Below are 22584 nucleotides of genomic sequence, written 5' to 3' on the forward strand. Positions count from 1 at the left end.
GGAGTGTGGCACCTCTTCCCGCCCCGAGACTTCTGGACTTGCTCCAGGCGTGGGGAGGGGGCGGGGGACTTTGTTCCCTGAACACGACCTTGCCCTGGGAATTTCCTGTAGCCGTTTCTCACGGACAAGCCCCCTTCTCCCGCTGGAAGCACAGGCACCCGCCACACGCTCCGGCAAAATCGAAGACCCGAGCACGAAACGCAGCGCCCCACCGCCCACCCACGCCCCCGCGGGAGGCGGCCCGCGCTCCCCTCGCTCCCCCTCCTCAGGTCCCGCCGCCGAGAGCCCGGATGTTGGATTCAATCCCTACGCCCGGTCCTTCATTTCCATAAAAGGGCAGCGGCTCGGCGGGGCTGAGATTGCTGCGCCGCGGGCGCCCCCCGCCTCCCCAGCACAGCTCCCACCCCTGCCGCGCGCGCCGCCCCGCCCCCAGCCCGGGAGTGCGCGCGGCCCCCAGCCCGCAGCACGGCCGCGGGGGGACGGTGAGGGACGTGGGTGAGGCGGCCCGACCCGCTCCGAGCGGCTCGGCGGGGCGGAGGAGGAGGGAGCAGGCGCGCCCTGCCAGAGCCGGACTCCGACTGAGGGGGCGGGGAGAGAGGGGTGGAGCGCTGGGAGAGAGGCGAGGGGCCGCGACGACAGGACTCCATTAGTCGCTCCAGCCGGGAGGCAGCGCTTCGCCGGCTGAGGAGGGGGACCGGACGCTGCCGCCCCACGAGCCGCCGCCCCCGCGCCTGTTGCGGCGCGAATCCCTGGCCGCGAGCGCAAGGAGCCTGCGGTGAGGGGCCGGGATCCCTGCTGGGACCTGAGGGGGAGCGCGGGCGGGGACGAGGAATATGAAGCCCGCGGGCGGCGTCTTCTCGGGCCGGGGTGCGGTCTGCAGGCCGGCAGGTGAAGCCCGCCGCGGTCCGCTAGGCGAGGGCCGCTAGGCTGGGGCCGCGCGGGGCGGACGGGCGGCGCCGTGTCCGCCGAGGGCTGCCGCGGGCAGGGGAGTGCTGGGCGGCCGCCGGGAAGGGCGCGGGGAGCAGAATCCCGCACCGCCGCTGCTCTCCCGAGTTCGTGCGGAAACCCTCGGGTCCTCCACCTTCTGCCGCTCCGCGGTCGACTCTGCGAATTCGGTGGGATTTGCCTTCCTTTGGGGGAGTGACGCTTACGAGAGCCATTTCCTCCGTGCTCGCAGGAAGGAGCCATGGCTCTGGACGGGATAAGGATGCCAGATGGCTGCTACGCGGATGGGACGTGGGAACTGAGTGTTCATGTGACGGACCTGAACCGCGATGTCACCCTAAGAGTGACCGGGGAGGTGCACATTGGAGGGGTGATGCTCAAGTTGGTGGAAAAACTTGGTGAGTAGCATCTCAGCCCTCCAGCCGCGTCTAGATAACGACCTCCAGACTGAGGCGGCGGCTGAGGGCCGGGCCGGGGCGGGCGGCGAGGGCGGCTTGCGGCTGGGGGAGGGGTGGGTTTTGGAAATCTTGCTTGGATCGCGCAAATACTTTTCAAAATTGTAAGATCTTTCAGTACTTAAGCAAAAAGACTTTTTCATCTTTGTATCTTGTTTTGCGTTGTTACTGTTTGAAGTTTTCTTAATGTGATTCCAGCCTCCCAATTAATAAACTTAATTGTGTAGTTACTGGCGAGAACGCTTTATTTCTTTACATTCAGCGACTTGACGTTAGAAGAAATGAGAAAAGTGCGCATTTATGTGGAGAGGGGGGAAATTACAGGGCTGTGGTTATCAGTTACTTATCTTCAGTGTACCTGAATGTTGGTGACATCTGGTATTGAGGATGATGCAAAAAATTTTTAAAGTATAAATTGCACCGGAAAAGATGCAACTTCTGGCGCCAATATGAAGGTTCTGTAGCTGTGCTACTACGTGATGGAGTGTATTAAAATGTTCCAGTCATCCACTCTTAACGAGGGGTGGGGCAGTGTTTGACTATCTATAGTCTGTGCTTTAAATGAGCTATTTCGAGTGTTCAGTTGTATATTAAGCTCATGAAAGAATTTTGTGCTAAAATACAGGCATAATTAAATCGAGATTCATCATATTTGCTTGGGTACAAATATATACTGCGTTGATTTAAAACTGACTCAATTTTATTTTTTTTTTTTTTTATTTTTTTTTTTTTTTTTTTTTTTTTAAGATTTTATTTATTTATTTGACAGAGAGAGACACAGCGATAGAGGGAACACAAGCAGGGGGAGTCGGAGAGGGAGAAGCAGGCTTCCCGTGGAGCAGGGAGCCCGATGTGGGACTCGATCCCAGGACCCTGGGATCATGACCTGAGCCGAAGGCAGTCGCTCAACCGACTGAGCCACCCAGGCGCCCAAAACTGACTCAATTTTAAATAATAGGGTATCCAACAATATGGACTGTAAGAAAATTCTGCAGTACGTATTTTGGTTGTGATGCATTAAATAATTTTCAGCTTTAAGAATCAACTAAAATGATTCTGTAGATGATTTTATCCCAGAAATGCTCAGAGGTGTGTCTTCCTGAGCTTAACACGCCTTTTTTATGCCATGCAGTTCTGGTAAGGTGATGTGTGGCACTGCCTTTTTTTTTTTTTTGATTTTTTATTTTTTTTTTTTGTCTTTTTGAAACACAGCATTCATTCTTGAAGCCAGTTTGGAAAAGTAGAGAAGTGTTTGTTTATCAGGAAATGTGTTTCTTAACCAAGGGATTGTTGTATACCTAACATATAAATCTATGGAACTAGTGCCCCAGTGGTATTTGCAAAATAAGGCAGAATTCATTTAGGTGGATCTTTGTATCTCTACAGGAAGTTTAATTATTGAAGGACCAAAAAGAAGGCCCTTACAAGGTAGACTCTTCCTTAGGGCTGTGCATTGTTGGGCTCTCTGAGACTTGGCCCAGGAAGACAAGCCCCCTGGGTAGTCCTTTGAAAATGAGATTTTGCTGTATTGTTAATCCAATTAACTGTTGGTTAACATTGTTCTTACCTGATATAACTGCATCAATCACTGTAAAATATCTGTGAATCTTTTTTGTCCAGCATTAGTGTGGGATCATTTAAGGAAGAAAATAACATAATTTTTAATGTTTCCTTTGTTTTCAGAGGAAACAAGGATTTGCATCAGAAGTTGCTTATATATGATAAATGGACCTTATTAATAACACTGGCTTCAATAAGAGGTATTTCTTATTGTGAAAAAGGAGCTGTTGAAGGTGACTGAGACAACTTAATAGTTTCTTGAAAGCCAGTCTTTATCTGATGAATAAGTAATGACTTCTATATTTACATTGCATTGATTAGAACTGTTTATTACACAGAATCACAGGCATAAATAGAAATACAGAGAATAAACTATTTGCAGACAGAACTGATGTTAATTTTAAGTGATTGTAATCTGAATCTTTTAATGTTGATACATTTTTTATTTTTTATGCAGTGAAAAGAAGCCCAACAAACTGGGTACGTGGAAACCTTGCATTTTTCTTGAACTGAACCAGTACTGCTCTCTTATATTTTGACTTCCACATAGAAAGTGCTTTTCATCATTATTCTGACTTCTCTGGTGCATGTAGAGCTAAATGATTTTTTGCTTCTGGTTTTAGGATTAGATACTTTGAATGATAAGCTAATTTGTTACCTATTGGTAAGTGAAAAAAGGAGAAATTGAGTAGGGCAGCGCTTAAAGTTTACAAACCTGGTCAAATTAGAAAGGAACTTTATAGTTCTTGAAAGGTGCCTAAAACTGCAGTGGCCTGCCTTTTGAAACACTGAGTTGTGTCACTGAAGGTATTAAAGGGTGGACTGGGTGGCTACTTGTCAGCAACAACAGTACATCCGAGCAGCTTGCAGGATCTAGATGATTAGAGGTAGAGATAGCAGAGGGTCTTGTGTCTTGGGATTGCAGGACAATTGGCAGAACCTGGCTACTATGGCCTTGAGACAGTTATGGTACTTTGGGAACAGAAGGTATCACAGCTTTGACCAATGTCTTCAGACTCCAGATGCCTCTCTGGTACCTTTCTTGTTCAGATCAGAATCTGTACGAAAACCAAAAGGATTAAGTTTTAAGGCTTTCTTCCTATGTAATCAGTGATAACAATTATTTCCTGGGGATTGATAGATTCTCTGGTGACTCCTCCCTTCAAGATTGTAGTAAAATTTTGTATGTGGGGGGATGCCTGGGTGGCTCAGTCGGTTAAGCGTCTGCCTTCAGCTCAGATCATGATCCCAGGGTCCTGGGATGGAGTCCCACATCAGGCTCCTTGCTCAGCGGGAAGCCTGCTTCTCCCTGTCCCTCTGCAGCTTCCCCGCTTGTGCGCTCTCTCTCTTTCTGACAAATAAATTAAAAAAATCTTTAAAAAAATAAAATTTTGGGGGCGCCTGGGTGGCTCAGATGGTTAAGCGTCTGCCTTCGGCTCAGGTCATGATCCCAGGGTCCTGGGATCGAGTCCCGCGTCGGGCTCCCTGCTCCTTGGGAGCCTGTTTCTCCCTCTGCTTCTCTCTCTCTCTCTGTCTCTCATGAATAAATAAATAAAATCTTAAAAAAAAAAAATAAATAAAATAAAATTTTTGTATGTGGGGCACTTGGCTGGCTCAGTCTGAAGAGTGTGTGACTCTTGATCTCAAGGTCATCAGTTCAGAGTTCCACATTGAGTGTAGAGATTACTTAAATATTTAAAAAATAAAATAAATAAAATTTTGTATGTATGTACATATATGGGATTTTTTGAGAAGAGGCTTTTTAGCTTTCGTTAGATTCTGTGATTTAAAAAAAAAAGTTATGACACAACCCCTGGGTTTGACCCCTGAAGGTCAGCCTTACCCTGAAGGTATAGTGGTCAGCTCAGACATAGGCACTTTAATTAAGCAAGCTAAAGAATTTTATAAAGAACTTTCGTACTTCAGTTAAGGTCATTAAATCATGATTCTTTGATTCATGACTTTGATTCAAAGATCTGAAAGGCCTCCTTTAAATCTAAGTGTAAAATTCATATGTCATTCTGCACTAACCTTTTAAAAGAAAATAAAGAGTGTATGCTATGAAGAAGTAGGTTTTAGGGAATTATATCCTGATGTCACAGAAAACTTTTTGCATCTGTGACTTAGTTTAGGCTGATATTAGACAAATTATCTCAAGATTGGTCCCCTCAATGTTTATACCTCATTCTAAGAATGAAAAATTGTTATTTTTGCCATTTTTAAAAATCCAGGTTAAAAGCTTGAAATCGAACTTGAAAAATTTATTGTAGTTTTTGTTAAAAATAATTTTCAAACCTGTATAGTGTTTTTTATTTTGTGGGTTTTTTTTTATTTCAAAGAGTTAATATGTAAAACAGTAGGGATAAAGATTATAAAAGTAAGACATCAGAGAATAAATTTATAAACTAATTATTCAAAAATAAATTTTGTAAGGAAGAGGCCCACTTTTATGGGATTCCCTTATGTTCTGGAGATCAAGAAATATTAAAACTGTTCTTCTAGGGGCGCCTGGGTGGCTCAGTCGTTAAGCGTCTGCCTTCGGCTCAGGTTATGGTCCCAGGGTCCTAGGATTGATCCCACATCGGGCTCCCTAGCTCGGCAGGAAGCCTGCTTCTCCCTCTCCCACTCCCCCTGCTTGTGTTCTCTCTCTCCCTGTGTCTCTGTCAAATAAATAAAAATCTTAAAAAAAAACCAAAACTGTTCTTCTACTCACTAGTATTCAGAACTTAGTATCGAGGATTCTAAATGCCAGAGATGCTTTGTTTCACTGCGTTTTGCGCTTTATAAATGTCTTTTCTGAACTTTTTTTCTTTTCTGAACTTCTTTGTACAATTAAATATTACCTTTCTGTAGAAATTCATATTAGTTAGAGGATAAGGAATTTATTGTTACATGGAACTCACTGGAGTCTCCAGCCAGCAGCTCTGTGAGCTTGGAGGGAGGAATAGACTGATTTCTGAGTTTCTTTTCACTCTGATTCTATGAGTAGGAAAAACGTAGAAGTTGGGCTAGATCAGGTTAAATAATAATCCAGAGAAAAAGTACAGATTGGGGGATTCAGGAGTAACTAAAAAGAAAGGTATGGAGTTGATGTAGAAAGTTTAAGGAATGTTTCTGAATATAGCCTTTATAAAGAAGTCCTTGAAGTGTGTTATGTTCTTGCTGTAAATAATGAAATAGAGTACATTTATGTTGGAATTGCATGTTCAGATGGAGTTAGGTTGTGAGGTTGGCACACATGACAAAGTAGATTTTAGTTAAAATAATCCCTAAAAATCCCTTAAAAATGCTCATGAATTATATTATACATTCATTCCATCTCCCAGAAGTGCAAAATAACTAGTTTTTCCTTCAGAAACTTTAAAAATAAATTTCTTTAGTTGAGCACCAGATGAAGAGGTTGGCTTGCATTAGGGGATTTGTTGCACAAAAATACTTTAAATTCTAGAACGAAGCTTGGCAATATGAACACAGGGAGAAAAGCATGTGTAACTGGACAGCTCCCTTTTCCTACTTGTGCTTAGTGCTCCTTGGGGAAGGCATGTTTATCTCGTGAAATGGTGTCTGTGCTATTGAAATCCTGTTTTTTTTCCCTGAATGCTTATGGTTGAATTCATGGAAATATCTACATGGTGCAGATTCACAGCATTTAATTTGAAATATACCAAAATTATAAAAACGTTTTTTTAAAATCTTTTAGAATGGGATGGGAGAAAAATTCAGTGGTAAAATCATATATATTAAAATGGGTTGAATTTAGTTAAATATGTACTGTCTGATAGCAGATTTACTCTGTTTAGAATATTAATGATCCATAAGAAATGGGCATTGGAATTTTATCTGCTCTTAGCAAATATTAACCTTCTTAAAAATAGGGGACAGTATGTAAATTATATTAAATTCTCATAGTACTAAAAAAGTACAAGCTATTCCTCGGATATATTATGTGTGACTTGCTGTCATGTTTTGTACCCTATTTTTTTTTTTATTGCAACTAGCGTTAAATAAGTTAGGCACTAATAATATAGGCACTAAAGGGCACCTGGGTGGCTCAGTCGTTAAGCGTCTGCCTTCGGCTCAGGTCATGATGTCAGGGTGCTGGGATCGAGCCCCGCATCGGGCTCCCTGCTCGGCGGGAAGCCTGCTTCTCCCTCTCCCACTCCCCCTGCTTCTGTTCCCTCTCTCACTGTGCCTCTCTGTGTCAAATAAATAAATAAAATCTTAAAAAAAAAAAAAATAATATAGGCACTAAAAAGAATATCTTTTTAAAATTCAACTTCTTTTCTTTCTTTTTTTTTTTTAGATTTTTTAAATTTATTCATTTGACAGAGAGCACAAGCAAGGGGAATGGCAGGCAGAGGGAGAGGGAGAAGCAGGCTCCCTGCTGAGCAGGGAGCCCAATGTGGGGCTTGATCCCAGGAACCCCGAGATCATGACCTGAGCTGAAGGCAGACACTTAACCGACTGAGCCACCCAGATGTCCCTTTTATTCAGTTTCTTAAAAGATCTCGTTGGAGATGTCTAATAGCTATTGAAGAAAATTGAAAGAGAATTAATGTTTTTTATCTTCAACTCTATTTTTTGAAATTTAAATCTTATAAATTCAGTAATAAGCGTAACCATGAGGGGCGCCTGGGTGGCTCAGTCAGTTAAGTGTCTGCCTTCAGCTCAGATCATGATCCCAGGGTCCTCCAGTCGAGCCCCACATCAGGCTCCCTGCTTCGCGGGAGCCTGCTTCTCCCACTGCCCCTTCCCCTGCTCATGCTTTTTGTCTCTCTCTCAAGTAAATAAAATCTTAAAAAAAAAAAAAAGTAACTGTGAGCACTGTATAATCTTCACCTAGGTCACCAGTTAGCATTTTGCCATTTGATTTCCCTATACACACATACATTTTTTGAACCACTTTCAGTAAGTTGCATACATCATAACCCTTCATCACTGAATACTTAAAATATGTATTACCTAAGAACAAGGATTTTCTCTTATATATTACATTACAGTTATCAAATTCAGGAAATTAAACATTGATTCAATAGTACTGTCTAATATGCATGTGTTCAAATTTGCCACCTGTTCAAGTAACGGCCTTTGGTTTTTTTCCATCCAGGATTCCATTCCACATTTAGTTGTCACTAAACTGTTCTTTACTCAGTCTCCTTTAATATACACAATGGCTACCAAGTATTGCTAATATTTTTAGACATTGTTAGGTATAGCTTTCCCGTAACGTCGTCTGTCTTCAGACTAGTAGTAGATGCAAATGGATACACAGAATAATGTGAAACAGCATTTTGGCCCTGACACTTAACTGGCTTGTATGATCTTTGGACAACTAATCTAACCTTCTGAATGGGTTTTGACATCTACAGAATGGAAATTAAGAACAACAACAACACACTTTCTCATAGGTCTTGGTGAGAATTAAAAGAGATAATATGTGTGAAAATGCATTTATAAACTCTTCGTGCTGTACAAATGAGAGTGGCTGTTTCTCAGTGGCAGTGAGAATCCCTGTGCATACTGAACTGAGGGGGAAGACTGCTTTTAAAAGGAGTTAAAATGTAATCTAAACTATTTAACTTTAATAGGTTCCAGCTTTGAAAGTAGAGAATTGTACTCAGAGGAGTTTAGTTTGGGACTGCTTTGTGTTCTCACTCCCCAAAACAACAAGAAAAAGCTATCATTCCACCCTTCTCACTTCCAAACACACACCTACCTCTTTAAAATAACAAAAGCTACTTAACTGCTGTTTTCACGGGATTTCTGAAGTCTAATGGACCAATAAGTGGATGATGGTATTACAGAGATTTGAAAAATTTATAACCACGAAAGCTTCAGTAGTAAATTCTTTTTATAAGAGTGATCTTTTTTTTCAATTATAACAAAGGAATGATATAAAATTGTTTCTTGGCACATGAAAACATTGAGCCCATTTAGAAACTAATGAAAGTGGTTTCAGAAAAAAGTTAACGTATGCAGTATTTTTATTTAAATAATTATTTTACTGAAATAAAAATTAATGCTAATGCCATGGTATGTTACAAAATGGTATATATGCCCAGTGTGAGTTAAATGAATATTGTAAAGGAATATTTTTAAATAATTTTTTAATTGAGGTGTGATGTTCTACACTTGGATTTATGGTTACAAATTCATATCCATTATAATTCATTGCAACAAATTACTTGCATAATTGTATTTTTGATTAGTGTTTTTTAATACCTGGCTTATTAAGATACAATTTATAATTCATTAACATTCATCCTTCTTGGTATAATATGCTGAGTTTTAACAAATATATATCATCATGTTAAACTACCATAATTAAGGGGTGTCTGGGTGGCTCAGCTGTTTAAGCATTTGCGTTTGGCTCAGGTCATGGTCCCAGGGTCCTGGGATTGAACCCCGCATCAGGCTCCCTGTTCAGAGGAGAGTCTGCTTCTCCCTCTCCCTCTCCCTCTGCTGCTCCCCATGCTGCTCCTCCTGCTTGTGCGCTCTCTGTCAGATAAATAAAATCTTAAAAAAAAATAAGATACAGAACCTATCCAGCACTCCGAGAAGTTTGCTTGTGATCCTTTATAAATCAGCCCATCCCCTTAACCCCAGCTCCTGAAAAACAGTGATAGTTTGCCTTTACTAGATTGTCCTATAAATAGAACCATAGAGCATGTAGCTTTGAGTCTGGTTTCTTTCACTTAGCATAATATATTTTATTTAGAAAAAAATTTTTTAGCATAATTTAGATTTATCTATGTATTGTGAGTGTAAAAGTAGTTTTTTCTATTGCTGTGTAGTCATTGTCTGGATGTGTACGAAGTTTATCCATTCACCAGTTGAAGGGTGTTTGTTTCCATCTTGAAGAGATTATGAATAGGGCTGCTGTAAACATTTGCATGAACATACATTTTCATTTCTTTTGGATAACTACTGAGGGGTGGGATTCCTGGATAGTATTCTCTACGTATATGCTTAAATTTATAAGAAACTGTCGACTTTTCCAAAGTGGCCACATTATTTTGCAGTATTGTATGAGAACTGGAAAAAAAAAATGATAGTTCTCGTTGCCCTGGGTCCTTCCCCAACATTGGTATTGTCAGGTCTTTTTGTTTATATTTTTGTTTAATTTTAGTCTAATAAGTATGTAAGGGTATCTCATTATGATTTTAAATCAAATTTTCTTACTGACTGATGATGGGGAGCTTTTCACATGTGTCTATGCCATTGGTATATCCTTTTAGTGAAATGTCTTCATATCTTTTGCCTGTTTTTTTTTTAATTTGTGTTGTTTTCTTACTGAGTTTTGGGTATTCTTTATATATATTTTAGGTATAAGTCCTTTATCAGATATGTGTTTTGCAGTACTTCCTTCCAGTCTGTGGCTTGTCATTTCACTTTCTTTTCCTTTTGTTTTTTTTTAAAGATTTTATTTATTTATTTGAGAGAGAGAGAGAATGAGAGACAGCACGAGAGGGAAGAGGATCAGAGGGAGAAGCAGGCTCCCTGCTGAGCAGGGAGCCCCATGTGGGACTCGATCCCGGGACTCCAGGATCATGACCTGAGCCGAAAGCAGTCGCTTAACCAACTGAGCCACCCAGGCGCCCTTCATTTCATTTTCTTAACACAGTATATTTCAAAGAGCAGAAGTTCTTAATTTTGATGAAGCCCATCTTATGAATTTTTTTCTTCTCTGGATTGAGCTTTTTAAGATTGTCATATGTAAGAAATCTGCCTAATCTGAGATGTCCAATGAAAACCAATTTGTTTTTAATCTACTAGAAAATTTAGATTTTTAGAACTTTAGTCATAAATATTGAGTATAGTGAAGCATCTTTTTTTTTTTTTTAAGATTTTATTTATTTATTTGACAGAGAGAGACACAGCGAGAGAGGGAACACAAGCAGGGGGAGTGGGAGAGGGAGAAGCAGGCTCCCCGCAGAGCAGGGAGCCCGATGCGGGGCTCGATCCCAGGACCCTGGGATCACGACCTGAGCCCAAATCAAGAATCTGATGACGCTTAACCAACTGAGCCATCCAGGCACCCCTACCTGTATGTTTAAACCATTGAGTGACTAAAAATTAAACCTGGGGAATCAGATGATTTGTCTAGTTAAGAAGAAAAGAATGGGAATTTTATATTTTTTCCTAAGAAACAACAAAACAGTGTATTGGGAAGTATTACATGAGAAGGGAAGTAATTCCCATAGAAACAGCAGGGGGCAAGATTTTGGAATGCAAATGGGTGCCTTGCATACTTTTCTCATCTGTGCTTTTCTAGAGCACTTTTTCTTCTTCCCAAAGGATTTTCTGTAAGTATTCTGATTGTTGCTTCTACCCTTAATCCTATTTTTTTTTTTTTTTAATTTATTTATTCATGAGAGACAGAGAGAGAGAGAGAGAGAAGCCGGCTCCCAAGGAGCAGGGAGCCCGATGTGGGACTCGATCCCAGGACTCTGGGATCACGACCTGAGCCGAAGGCAGACGCTTAACCATCTGAGCCACCCAGGTGCCCTTTAATCCTATTTTTGATGCTAAATGCTGTGATTGGGAAGTCAGGAAATTGCCTGAAGCTTTTTATCTTTTTCCTTTTTTTTTTTTTTTTAAGATTTTATTTATTTATTTGACAGAGACACAGCGAGAGAGGGAGAGAAGCAGGCTTCCCGCTGAGCAGGGAGCCCGATGTGGGACTCGATCCCAGGACCCTGGGATCATGACCTGAGCCGAAGGCAGACGCTTAACGACTGAGCCACTCAGGTGCCCCTATAGTGAGGCATCTTTGAATAATCAAAGAAAACTTTCAGGGTTTATTTTGTTTTTAAAGATTTTATTCGAGAGAGACAGAGAAAGCGAGAGAGAGAGCATGAGCAGGGAGGAGAGGGAGAAGCAGTCTCCTCACTGAGCAGGGAGCCTGATACATGGCCCATGCCAGGACCCCAGGATCGTGACCTGAGCCAAAGGCAGACACTTAACCGGCTGAGCCACCCAGGCACCCCAGGTTTTAGGGTTTAATGTTATAGGAATGTTACAGAAAGAGTTAGGTCTGGCTTCTAATCCTGGCCCTACCACTCAATAGCTGTGTGATTTTTTTTTTTTTTTTTTTTTTAAGTCAGAGTTTTCAGTGTTCAGAATCTCAATTTCCTTATCTGTACAGTACAGATAAACACAGGATAAGCTTTTATTTAAATTTGTTTCCTTCTCTTTGTAATTTTATTAGAGTTCTTTGAACATTTTTTTTCAAATGTCACTTTTCAAACTAGATAATACAGCATTCTAAGACAGTCCTGTTGTGGATGGTCTGCTTTCCTTCCCTGAGACTATTTATTCATAGTGACTCTCCTAGAGTGACCTGGTAAAATGTTTTGAAAACTAGTATCTTCTGGTATTTTCTCTCCATTTCAATAATTCTTCTAAGTGAATTAGTATAAATAAAAGAAGAAAAGCAGCAAATGATTAAAATATGAGGTTTACATTTGGATTTTCTTTCATGATTCATGGTTTTTTTCTTTTTTCCCATGATTCATGTTTTTGGACTTGATTATCTACTATCTAGTTGTATAAGGACCAGCCACCTTCAGTATTTCCTTGGACAACTTGTATATAATTTTCAGTGTTAGGAAGCTGATAACCTCTAGTTCAGGGGAGGTGAAATCTGCTTTAGAATCTGTAGTGAATCCTTTCTCAGATATTTATCTTATTTTTATATTATTCTGTAACTAAAAACTGTATCAGGTATTTGAAAGACTAATTTCAGAGCAATAGTGTAATGATGATTTAGATATCTTTTTCTTAATGGAACACTCAGGATTGTAAATAAAACACCAATAAAGTGCCAGCATTATTGATGATAGATGAAGATGTCTATTGGATAATAGACACCCAGCTTAATATTCCTTAAATGTAGTTCCTGAATTTCCTAACTTTTGAAATTAAAAATAACTTGGAAAAAAACCAAAGGATTGTTCTTACCAGTTTACAGTTTCATGCAAGGTGTTGAATTCTTTTGCTGTGATAGAATGCTCTTGTTGGGGAGAATAACTGGGGTCGGGGACAGCCTATTGGTGTGACAGTCCTGACTTTACCATATTCTAGCTGTACAGCCTTGTGCTAGGTGACCACCTGTCTGTGCTTCTGGTTGCTCAGCTATAAAATAGGGATAATAATAGTAACTTTATCATAGGATTATTAAAGGATTAAGTTATTTAATAAATATGAAGTGCTTCAGAATAGCCTTTGTAAATGTAATGATGAAGATTGTAGTCCAGACTATTTTAGTGGTGTGTAAATTTTTCCCTTTTACTGAACTGGAGAAATAATGCCATTTTATAAAAGATCAAGAAAGTATCTTTTATAAAGGTAAGCCAAATAGTACTAACTTATTCTCTACCGTATTAGTAATGTATTTTAACTTTATTGTGCCACCTTGCATCACTATAGGTAATATTATAAAGAAGTTATGACAAGAATGTATTAGAAGCAGTAGATTTTATGTTCTAATATATATAAAATTATAGATAAACTATGCTGCAGTGAAGGTATTTCCAATAAGTTTATATTCTGGTTTAGGCAAGTGTCTTTTATTTTATTTTATTATTTTTTTTTTATTCTAGGCAAATGTCTTTAAAAGGTAAACTTTGTTAGTGTTTAAGAACTTAGTCTAAGACATGGCTACTTATGATTATATGTGACCTTGGCATGTTATTTAACTTCTTAATATTTAATCTCACTTAACCTTAGTTTATTTACCTGTTTCTTGGAGTTAATATAAGAACTAAGTAAGGTGTTAAGCGGATTAACAGAATCCCTGGTAATTAGTAGAATGCTTAGTAAGAGCTCAATAAAATGTTATACTTCTAATACTATGTAAACCTAAAATGTAAACTTGAATTGTAGATTGAAGCAGTCTAATTTGTTTTCATTGTAGATTGAAGCAGTCTGTTTTCATTGTATTTATGTATTTAGCCAGAAACCCCTTCTTATTTTCTTGATTTTGTAAATTTTGTTGAATGGTTCTAAACTCTCTGAATACATTACCTGAAGCCAGACTGCCTGGGTTTGAATACTAGCTTCACTCCCTAGAAGCTTTGTGACCTTGTGCCAAATTATTTAACACTGCTGTGGCTTGGTTTCTTTACAAGTAAAATGGGGGTAATAATATATTTACCTTACAGGTTTGTTGTGAGGGTTAAATGAATGTATATGTGTAAAGTACTTAGAACAGTTCTTGGCACCTACTAAGTACTAGTTATAATAATTGTTGTTATTGAGGATCCTCATGGACCTCTGGAATATCTCCCTACTAAGTATCTTACCTCATGGGTTTGATGAATAAATTAATGCCTTAAAGAACTCAGACTAGGAAAGAAACGCTTTAGAGATGGGACATTTGTGTGTAAACGTTCCTGTATAAAAATAATCCTGTACACTTAACGCTCTATTTTTGATAGGTTATAGAGGTATATAGCAGGACACTTCTATGGGGATAGAAGAGGTGCATGAACATGACCTCATCAGGAGTAGCAGCAGCAAACATTTATGGAGGGTCAAGCATTATATTAGGTAGCTGCTTAAAATGTGAGCCGCTTTCTCGTACCACAGTGAAACAGAAGATTGCTTTGAGTTGATCGCTTCTGGTTGTGAAGTGCCAAAAAGTGGTACAGGAAGATGATGGAGATTTAGAAGAATGAGCAATGCCTGGCCAGGGTGAAAAGTTAGGAAGAAAGGCATTCCAGATAGCAGTTGCACCGTTTATGGTGTATTGGATAATAGCTTGGGGAAGTAGAAGATAAGATTATAGAGAGGAAAGATAAAAGTTCAGTAAGTGAGGACGTGATATTCTTTTCTATTATTCCTTCACTCACCCACTTAATATTTTAAATGAGAACCTACTGAATGCTAGATAGTGTACTACGAATGGGAGAGACAGGAAGTGAACAAAATTAACTCCTTATTCTCATCTTACGGTCATAGGGACAAGACCATCTTTAAATATGTAATTGCTATAATGTGATGAGTATTATGATAATTGAAATAGTTACAGGAGTATTTACTGGGGAATGTGACCTTGTATATAGGGAAGGATTTTTGGAAGAAATTACTTTCAAGCTGAGAGTTGAAGGTGGAGTGGGAATTAGCCAGTCGAGTGGCAGAGGATGTTAGCCTAAGGGCAAGAGACGGAAGAACCATGGGTTGGGAGAAAACGAAGCCCCAGCAGGAGAGGTGGAGCGAGGGAGGGTGCCGTTCAAGGAACTGAAGGAGGTCTGATGATGATGAAAGAGCAGTTCTGGGGAACCAGTGGCTTGACAGGCTTAAGAAACAAGTGCTTAAAGTGCTTTATAAACCAGGTTTAAAAGATTTAGCGTTACATGGAATAAGAGCTATCAGATACCAATAAAAGATGTTAAACCGGGAGAGATGTCAGATTTTTACAAATTTGTAGCTCATTAAGTATATATAAGTCAGTAACGTAAGATATAAGCATAATAAGCCTCTTGGATTCCAGGAAATATTTATTTCAGTAGTCTGCACTCCTGTATTAAGATTTGTTAGTACTTTCTGAGATAAATTTAAAATGCCAAAGGCAATAAAATATTCTCACTAAATTACTTCTTTTTTGAATTATAGAATAGTTAGTGCTTTTGATCACTTTTTTTTTTTTTTAAAGATTTATTCTAGTGAAAGAGCAAGAGCGTGCACACGGGGCAGGTTGGGGGTACAGAGGAAGAGGGAGAAAGAATCTGAGGCAGGCTCCCCCGCTGACTGCAGAGCCCAACACGGGGTTCAATCTCATGACCCTGAGATTAGACCTGAGCTGAAACCAAGAGTTGGGTGCTCGACCGACTGAGCCACCCAGGCGCCCCAATTCTGTCATTTTGATGAGCGAATTCCTAAATTTTCAGTCATTAGCTATATCAAAGATATACCAATTTGTCACTTTTTATCAGTTTAGGTTCTAAATGTTTTCTATAATCAGTTCATCTGCTTTAGTCAGTCATTGAAGACTTAACGTAAAATAATTTTTAAATTTAAAATTGGGGTATTTTAATTGAAATGTATGGCAGTTTGAATGATATGTAAACTTTGAAGCAGTTTACAGCATCTGTTAACAGATTAAAAACATTTTTAAGGGTTTATTTTTAATTTTTTTTTAAAAGATTTTATTTATTATGAGAGAGAGAGAGAACAGAGGGAGAAGGAGAAGCGGACTCCCTGTTGAGTAGAGAGCCCAACGCGGGGCTCAATCCCAGGATCTTGAGATCATGACCTGAGCCGAAAGGCAGATGCTCAGCCGACTGAATCACCCAGGCACCACCAGATTAAAAACATTTTAAAAAAAATATGACATACCAGCTAGATTTTTGGAAACCGTCAGTGCTTGCACACTTTCAGTATACACGTTTCAGTTATCACAGTTAAGTAGCATCCATCATCCAACAATAGGATTTATATTTTAGTTATCACCATACTTTTGAATAATTTCATGAAGTGAAAACTCCTTCTCATTTTTCAGTCCCTAGTTCATTATGTAAATAACAGATGTGCATCATGACCAGTGACCAGTCATGTCACTTATTTCAGAGTCTGTCCATGATTTGTCACTAGTGTATTTGTTACATAGTTCACTCATAGATAGCCAAGTGTATAGCTGTGTTGCCTCTGTCTCCCGCTGATAAACTCATGAGCTATTTTACAAAAATGGATCATTGAAAGCGGAAATTGGCCAACAAAGATAAATGTGCAGCAAAGAAACAAAAAGTGATAATACCGGAAGTGAAATTTGACTCAAACGTAGATGGGGAGTTATAGAAGAAATAGCTCACCATGGCTGTCTCCATTGGAGAGACTAGATATGCAGCCAAAAGGATTTAGTGAAGGCAGATTTATTGACATAAGTGAGGAAAATGGTGTGACAAAAAGGATGAAGATGTCTCACAGAGAGTGACACCATCAAAAAAAATTGTTTTAAAGAAACTCTCAGGGATATTTCGTGACACTGAAAGTGCAAAGGATAAAATGGGAATTGACCCAAACTTAGGAGTACAACAACTTGCCAAGGCATAAGCAAATACTGTTTAAACTACTTTTGATTAATTTTTACAAAGAAATGTAACACTTCTCAGTGTTTCTAATGTTTTAAATTACAGCACACTTAACAGTTTTTCTGTTTTTTCATTTCCCTTTTTTCATTTCCCAAAACCGACAGTTTTTAATCTTTGACAAAAACTTTTCTCATGGAATAATTATGATTTTACATATTAAGATCTTTTCGCATGTTGCTTGTACATTACATATATTTATTGGTTTAATGCTGTGTGCCAGGCTCTGGGTTCTGTCTGTGAGAGACAAGATGAATAAGCTCAAAGACCCTTAGTCTAAGTTATTTATGTAAAATATAACAAAGTGTAATGATTATTCAGAGTGCTAAGATGTACCTAACTGCTTTGATAGGAGAGTCTGTGAAGAGAGTCTGCGATGGTAATATTTGAGCTGATTCTTATGTAGGATTTTATCACCCTCTGAGTGGGGAAAGGGAAAAGTATCCAATCACGGAGCTTTGAAACACCCAGTTGTGCCACAAACAGCCAGAGCATGAGCTGTTCCTGAGGATAGCTAGAGCACTGTGGGGCACAGATGGTTAAGATTTGTTTAACCTATTAAGATGTTATAAAACACCTTAGCAAGAGAGGGACTTGGAAAGTTAAGTAGAGAAGTAAAATCACCAAACTTACATTTTTAAAAAAGATTTAATTTATTCATTTATTTATCAGAGGGAGAGAGCGCACAAGCTGGGGGAGTACTGGCAGAGGGAGAGGGAGAAGCAGAATCTCTGCTCAGCAAGGAGCCTGATGTGGGACTCGATCCCAGGACCCTGGGATCATGACCTGAGCCAAAGGCAGACGCTTAAGTGACTGAGCCACCCAGGGCTCCCACCAAATATACATTTTAAAAGATAACTTAGTTTTGCAAAAATGCAAAGTAGTTTAGGCAAGAGATGTTGAGGACATGAAGTAAGGCAGTGTAAAAGGAGAGGAAGGGACAAATTAAACAGCTGCTTAAGAGGTAAATTCCAAGAAAAATTGAAGGAGAGGAAGAAACAGAATAGAACTTGAGATACATTCAACTTCACAGATTTAAAGGTTAAGCTAATACAATTTCTATGTGCGTGATCTTAGTGTAGTCTTCCCTTAATTGGTTGGATGGGGTGGGGTGGAATGAGGGACAGTTTCTGAGTCATGAAATACTTGCATGCTTCAAATTGCCAGTGGGTTGTTGTTTTGTTTTCCATTTTCCACAAAAGAATATGTCTGCTAAGTTAGTGTTGGGACCTTCTCAAGGCAGTCCTGTTTCTGGTTTTCATAGCTGTGGGAAATCAGGAATATTCTAATGTCTAGTATACTAGATGTATGATGCCTATATTATAGAAATTTGCTTAAGTCTTAGTTGATGGTGTTGTAGTGATGTATTGTAAAATGCATTGCTCAGAATTCTGTTTGTTTTTTTTTTTTAAAGATTTTATTTATTTATTTACGAGAGAGAGAATGAGAGACAGAGAGCACGAGAGGGAGGAGGGTCAGAGGGAGAAGCAGACTCCCTGCTGAGCAGGGAGCCCGATGAGGGACTCGATCCCGGGACTCCAGGATCAGGACCTGAGCCGAAGGCAGTCGCTCAACCGACTGAGCCACCCAGGCGCCCAGAATTCTGTTGTTAAAGGGTAGTTCTGGAAGGGGGGAGGGTCATCCCTCTAAAATAAGATTAAGAATGATTTAGACTCTTGAGTCTTAAACAGGGAGGAGAGGAAATGACTTGGAAGGTATTCCAATTATTTTTAGATAGAATATTCATTTTATAATAATCTATAATATTATAGATCTAAATCTAAAATAAGAAACAAAAAGTTGTTAAATTATTTTTCTAGGGGTGCCTGGGTGACTCAGTGAAGTGTCCGACTCTTCAGCTCAGGTCATGATCTCGGGATTGTGAGATTGAAACCCAAGTGGGGCTCCATGCTGGTTGTGGAGCCTGCTTAAGATTCTCTCTCTCCTCCCTCTGCCTGCCCCATCCCCCGCTCCCGCCACCACTCGTGCTCTCTCTTAAAAAGAAAAAAAAATATTTTTCTATATTGTTTCTTTGCAATTTATATCCTGTTTGTGTTTTTCACTTGTTATAAACTCATCTTAATTTTGCTTATTAGTATATGCATTCTTGAAATACTTAAATAGCTGCTAACAGTAACCATTTTGTTTTATAGGAATACCTCAAAGATAATTGCTGGTTTGGTTCCAGACCACTGCAATAAAGCAAGTCAAATGAATTTTTTTGTTTCCCAGTGCATATAAAAGTTACGTTTACACTATACTGTAGTCAAGTGTGCAGTAATAGCATTATGTCTGAAAAAGCAATATACATACCTTAATTTAAAAATACTTTTATTTATAAAAATGCTAACCACCATCTGAGGGACGCCTGGGTGGCTCAGTCAGTTAAAAATGCTAACCACCATCTGAGCTTTCAGTAAGTCATGATCTTTTTTGCTGGTGGAGGGTCTTGCCTTGATGTTGATGGCTACTGATCAGGGTGATGATTGCTGAAGGTTGGGGTGGTTGTGGCCACATTTAATTTCTTAAAGAAATTATTTAATTTCTTAAAATAAGACAACAATGAAGTTTGCCTCATTGATTGACCCTTCCTTTCATGAACAGTTTCTCTGTAGCATGGAATGCCATTTGATAGCATTTTATTCACAGTAGAACTTCTTTCAAAATGTTGCTTTATCAATTAAGCTTATGTCATGAATAAATTTCACCTCAAAAAACCACTTTCTTTGCTCGTGCATAAGAAACAGCTCCTCATCCATTCAGGTTTTATCCTGAGGTTGCAGCAACTCAGTCCATCTTCAGGCTCCACTTCTAATTCTAGTTCTCTTGGTGTTTCCACCACATCTGCAGTTACTTCCTCCACTGAAGTCTTGAACCCCTCACAGTCATCTGTGAGGGTTGGAATTCACTTCTTCCAAACTCCTGTTCATGTTTATATTTTGACCTCTTCCTATGAATCAGGAATGTTCTTAATGGCATCCAGAATGGTGAATCCTCTCCAGAAGATTTTCAGTTAACCTTGCCCAGATCCATCAGATGAATCACTATCCATGGCAGCATTAGCCTTATGAATGTTAAATAATAAGACTTGAGAGATGAAATGACTCCTTCCTTGATCCGTGGGCTGCAGAATGGATGTTCTGTTAGCAGGCTTGACAACAACATTAATCTCGTTGTACTTCTCTATCAGAGCTCTTGGGTGACCAGGTACATTTTCAGTGAGCAGTAATATGAAAGGAATCTTTCTTTCTGAGCAGTAGGTCCCAACAGTGGGCTTAGAATATTCATTAAACCATATTGTAAATAGATGTGCTGTCATCCAAGCTTTGTTGTTGCATTTATAGAGCACAGGCAGAGTAGAGTTAGGGTAATTCTTAAGGGCCCTAGGGATTTTTGGAGTAGTCTGTGAGCATTGGCTTCCACTGAAAGTCACCAGCTGCATTAGCCCCTAACAAGAAAGTCAGCCTGTCCTTTGAAGCTTTGAAGCCAAGCATTGACTTCTCTCTAGCTATGGAAGTTCTATATAAGGCTGTTTTGTCTACATTGAAAATTTGTTTAGTGCAGCCACCTTCATTAATGGTCTGGGCTAGATCTTCTTGGTAATTTGCTGCAGCTTCTACATTAGCACTTGCTGCTTCACTTTGTACTTTCATGTTAATGGAGACGGCTTCTTTCCTTAAACCTCTTAAACCAACCTCTGTTAGCCTCAAACTTTTCTTCAGCTTCCTCACCTCTCTCAGCCTTTTTAGAATAGAAGAGTTAGGGCCTTACTCTGCATTAGGCTTTGGTTTAAGGGAATGTTGCGGTTGATTTGGTCTTCTGTCCAGACCACAAAAACTTTCTTCATATCAGCAATAAAGTTGTTTCGCTTTCTAATCATTCATTCCTGTGTTCACTGGAGTAGCACTTTTCTTTCAAGAACTTTTCCTCTGCATTACAAGTTGGCTGTGTGTGTGCAAGAGGCCTAACTTTCAGCCTATCTCAGCTTTCAACACTAGGCTTTTGATTTAAAGCGGGAGATGTGCAACTCTCCCTTTCACATGAACATTTAGAGGCCATAATAGGGTTGTTAATTGGCCTAATTTCAATATTGTTTTGTCTCATGGAATAGAGAGGCCTGAGGAGAGGAAAGGAGATGGGAGAATGGCCAGGCAGTAGAGCCGTCGATTAGATATGCCATCATATGGGCATGGTTTGTGGTACCCCAGAATAACATACGAGGTCACTGTTCACAGATCACCATAACAAATATGAGAAAGTTTGAAATATTGCAAAATTTACCAAAATGTGACACAGAGACACAAAGTGAGCGGCTGCTGTTGGAAAAATGATGCAGATAGTTGCTTGACACAGGGTTACCATAAACCTTCAATCTGTAAAAAATGCATTATCTGCAAAAAGCAGTAAAGCGAAGCACAATAAAATGAGGTATTCCCGTAGTTTCTATTATTAAATCAGTTAAAGATATGCATAGTTTAAATATTCCTTCATTCACGTTTGGTGTTGGAGAGTGACCTGATGAGAGACTTGTGTAGTTTGGGCTGGTTCTAGGCAGGGCCTCCTAAGACGAGCTCCTCCCTCACTTGAATTACCGTTTCCCTGGTGTAGTTCATAAATTTCTGGTGTAATTTCTTATCTTTCTTAGTATATATCTTGAATTGATTAGCTTCTTGGTGTTGAACTGGTAAATGTGTGGTAGGCGATGGGGTCCATTTTATATTAATAAATTGATACTCCAGTATACGGATGGTGTTGGAACAAAGAAATGGAATGGTTTGAATGACTACTTTCAGCATAGCTCTTGGAGACCCAAATGAAATAGCAGTCTCTCTGGTGACAAGGTTTCTCTGTGTTTGCCAGGCAGTGTTTACTTTGGGCAGAGCTGGATGAACATAAATTTAGTCTGTGAACCCATTTTTTCATACTGACCACCTATTCAGTTGACAGATACCTCTGAGAACTGAATTCTGATCTCAGCTCTGCCACTGAGGAACTGTGGGGGCTCAAGCAAGTCACTAGCCCCACTGGACATGGTTTCCTTATCTATAGGAAGAATTTGGATTGGGTTAATTTCTAAGGACATTTTCAGGTCCCAGTTTGCCAAGCTTCATGGCATCCCTCTGAAACTGGTGGGGGAAAGGCACAGACTAAGCAAGTTGCAGTAAGATCTGGTGAAGTCAGACTCAATGGAAAGTTTGTTGAAACTCACCAGAATATTACTTTCTGCTGCAGCCCTTTGCCTTTGAGATTTCTTAAAATTAGGGTACCTGGCTGGCTTAATGGATGGAGCTTGCAACTCTTGATCTCAGGGTTGTGAGTTCAAGCCTCACATTGGGCATAGAGCCTACTTTAAAAGCAACAACAATAAAGCTTTGGGTTTTTTTTAATTACCATATAATGTATTTGTTTCAGGGGTACAGGTCTGTGATTCATCAGTCTTACACAATTCACAGCACTCACCATAGTACTTAACCTCCCCAATGTCCATCACCCAGCCACCCCATCCCTCCCACCCCCTCCACTCCAGCAACCCT

At 39.7% G+C, this 22584-nt stretch overlaps 1 protein-coding gene across 2 annotated transcripts in view; it reads left to right on the top strand.

The window, feature by feature from the left end:
* The first annotated feature begins 700 nt into the window (after positions 1 to 700).
* The window catches only part of FERMT2 (FERM domain containing kindlin 2), an 87837-nt gene continuing 65953 nt past the window's right edge, over positions 701 to 22584 (top strand). For both annotated transcript variants that reach the window (XM_044918402.1, XM_021701540.1), the window contains exons 1-2: positions 701 to 775; positions 1178 to 1343. In XM_044918402.1, coding sequence (XP_044774337.1) covers positions 1187 to 1343 — 157 coding nt within the window. In that variant the 5' untranslated portion in view covers positions 701 to 775; positions 1178 to 1186. The remainder of the gene's footprint in view (positions 776 to 1177; positions 1344 to 22584) is intronic.

Source organism: Neomonachus schauinslandi, chromosome 9 (genome assembly GCF_002201575.2).
Source record: "Neomonachus schauinslandi chromosome 9, ASM220157v2, whole genome shotgun sequence".
Taxonomy (NCBI): Eukaryota; Metazoa; Chordata; class Mammalia; order Carnivora; family Phocidae; genus Neomonachus; species Neomonachus schauinslandi.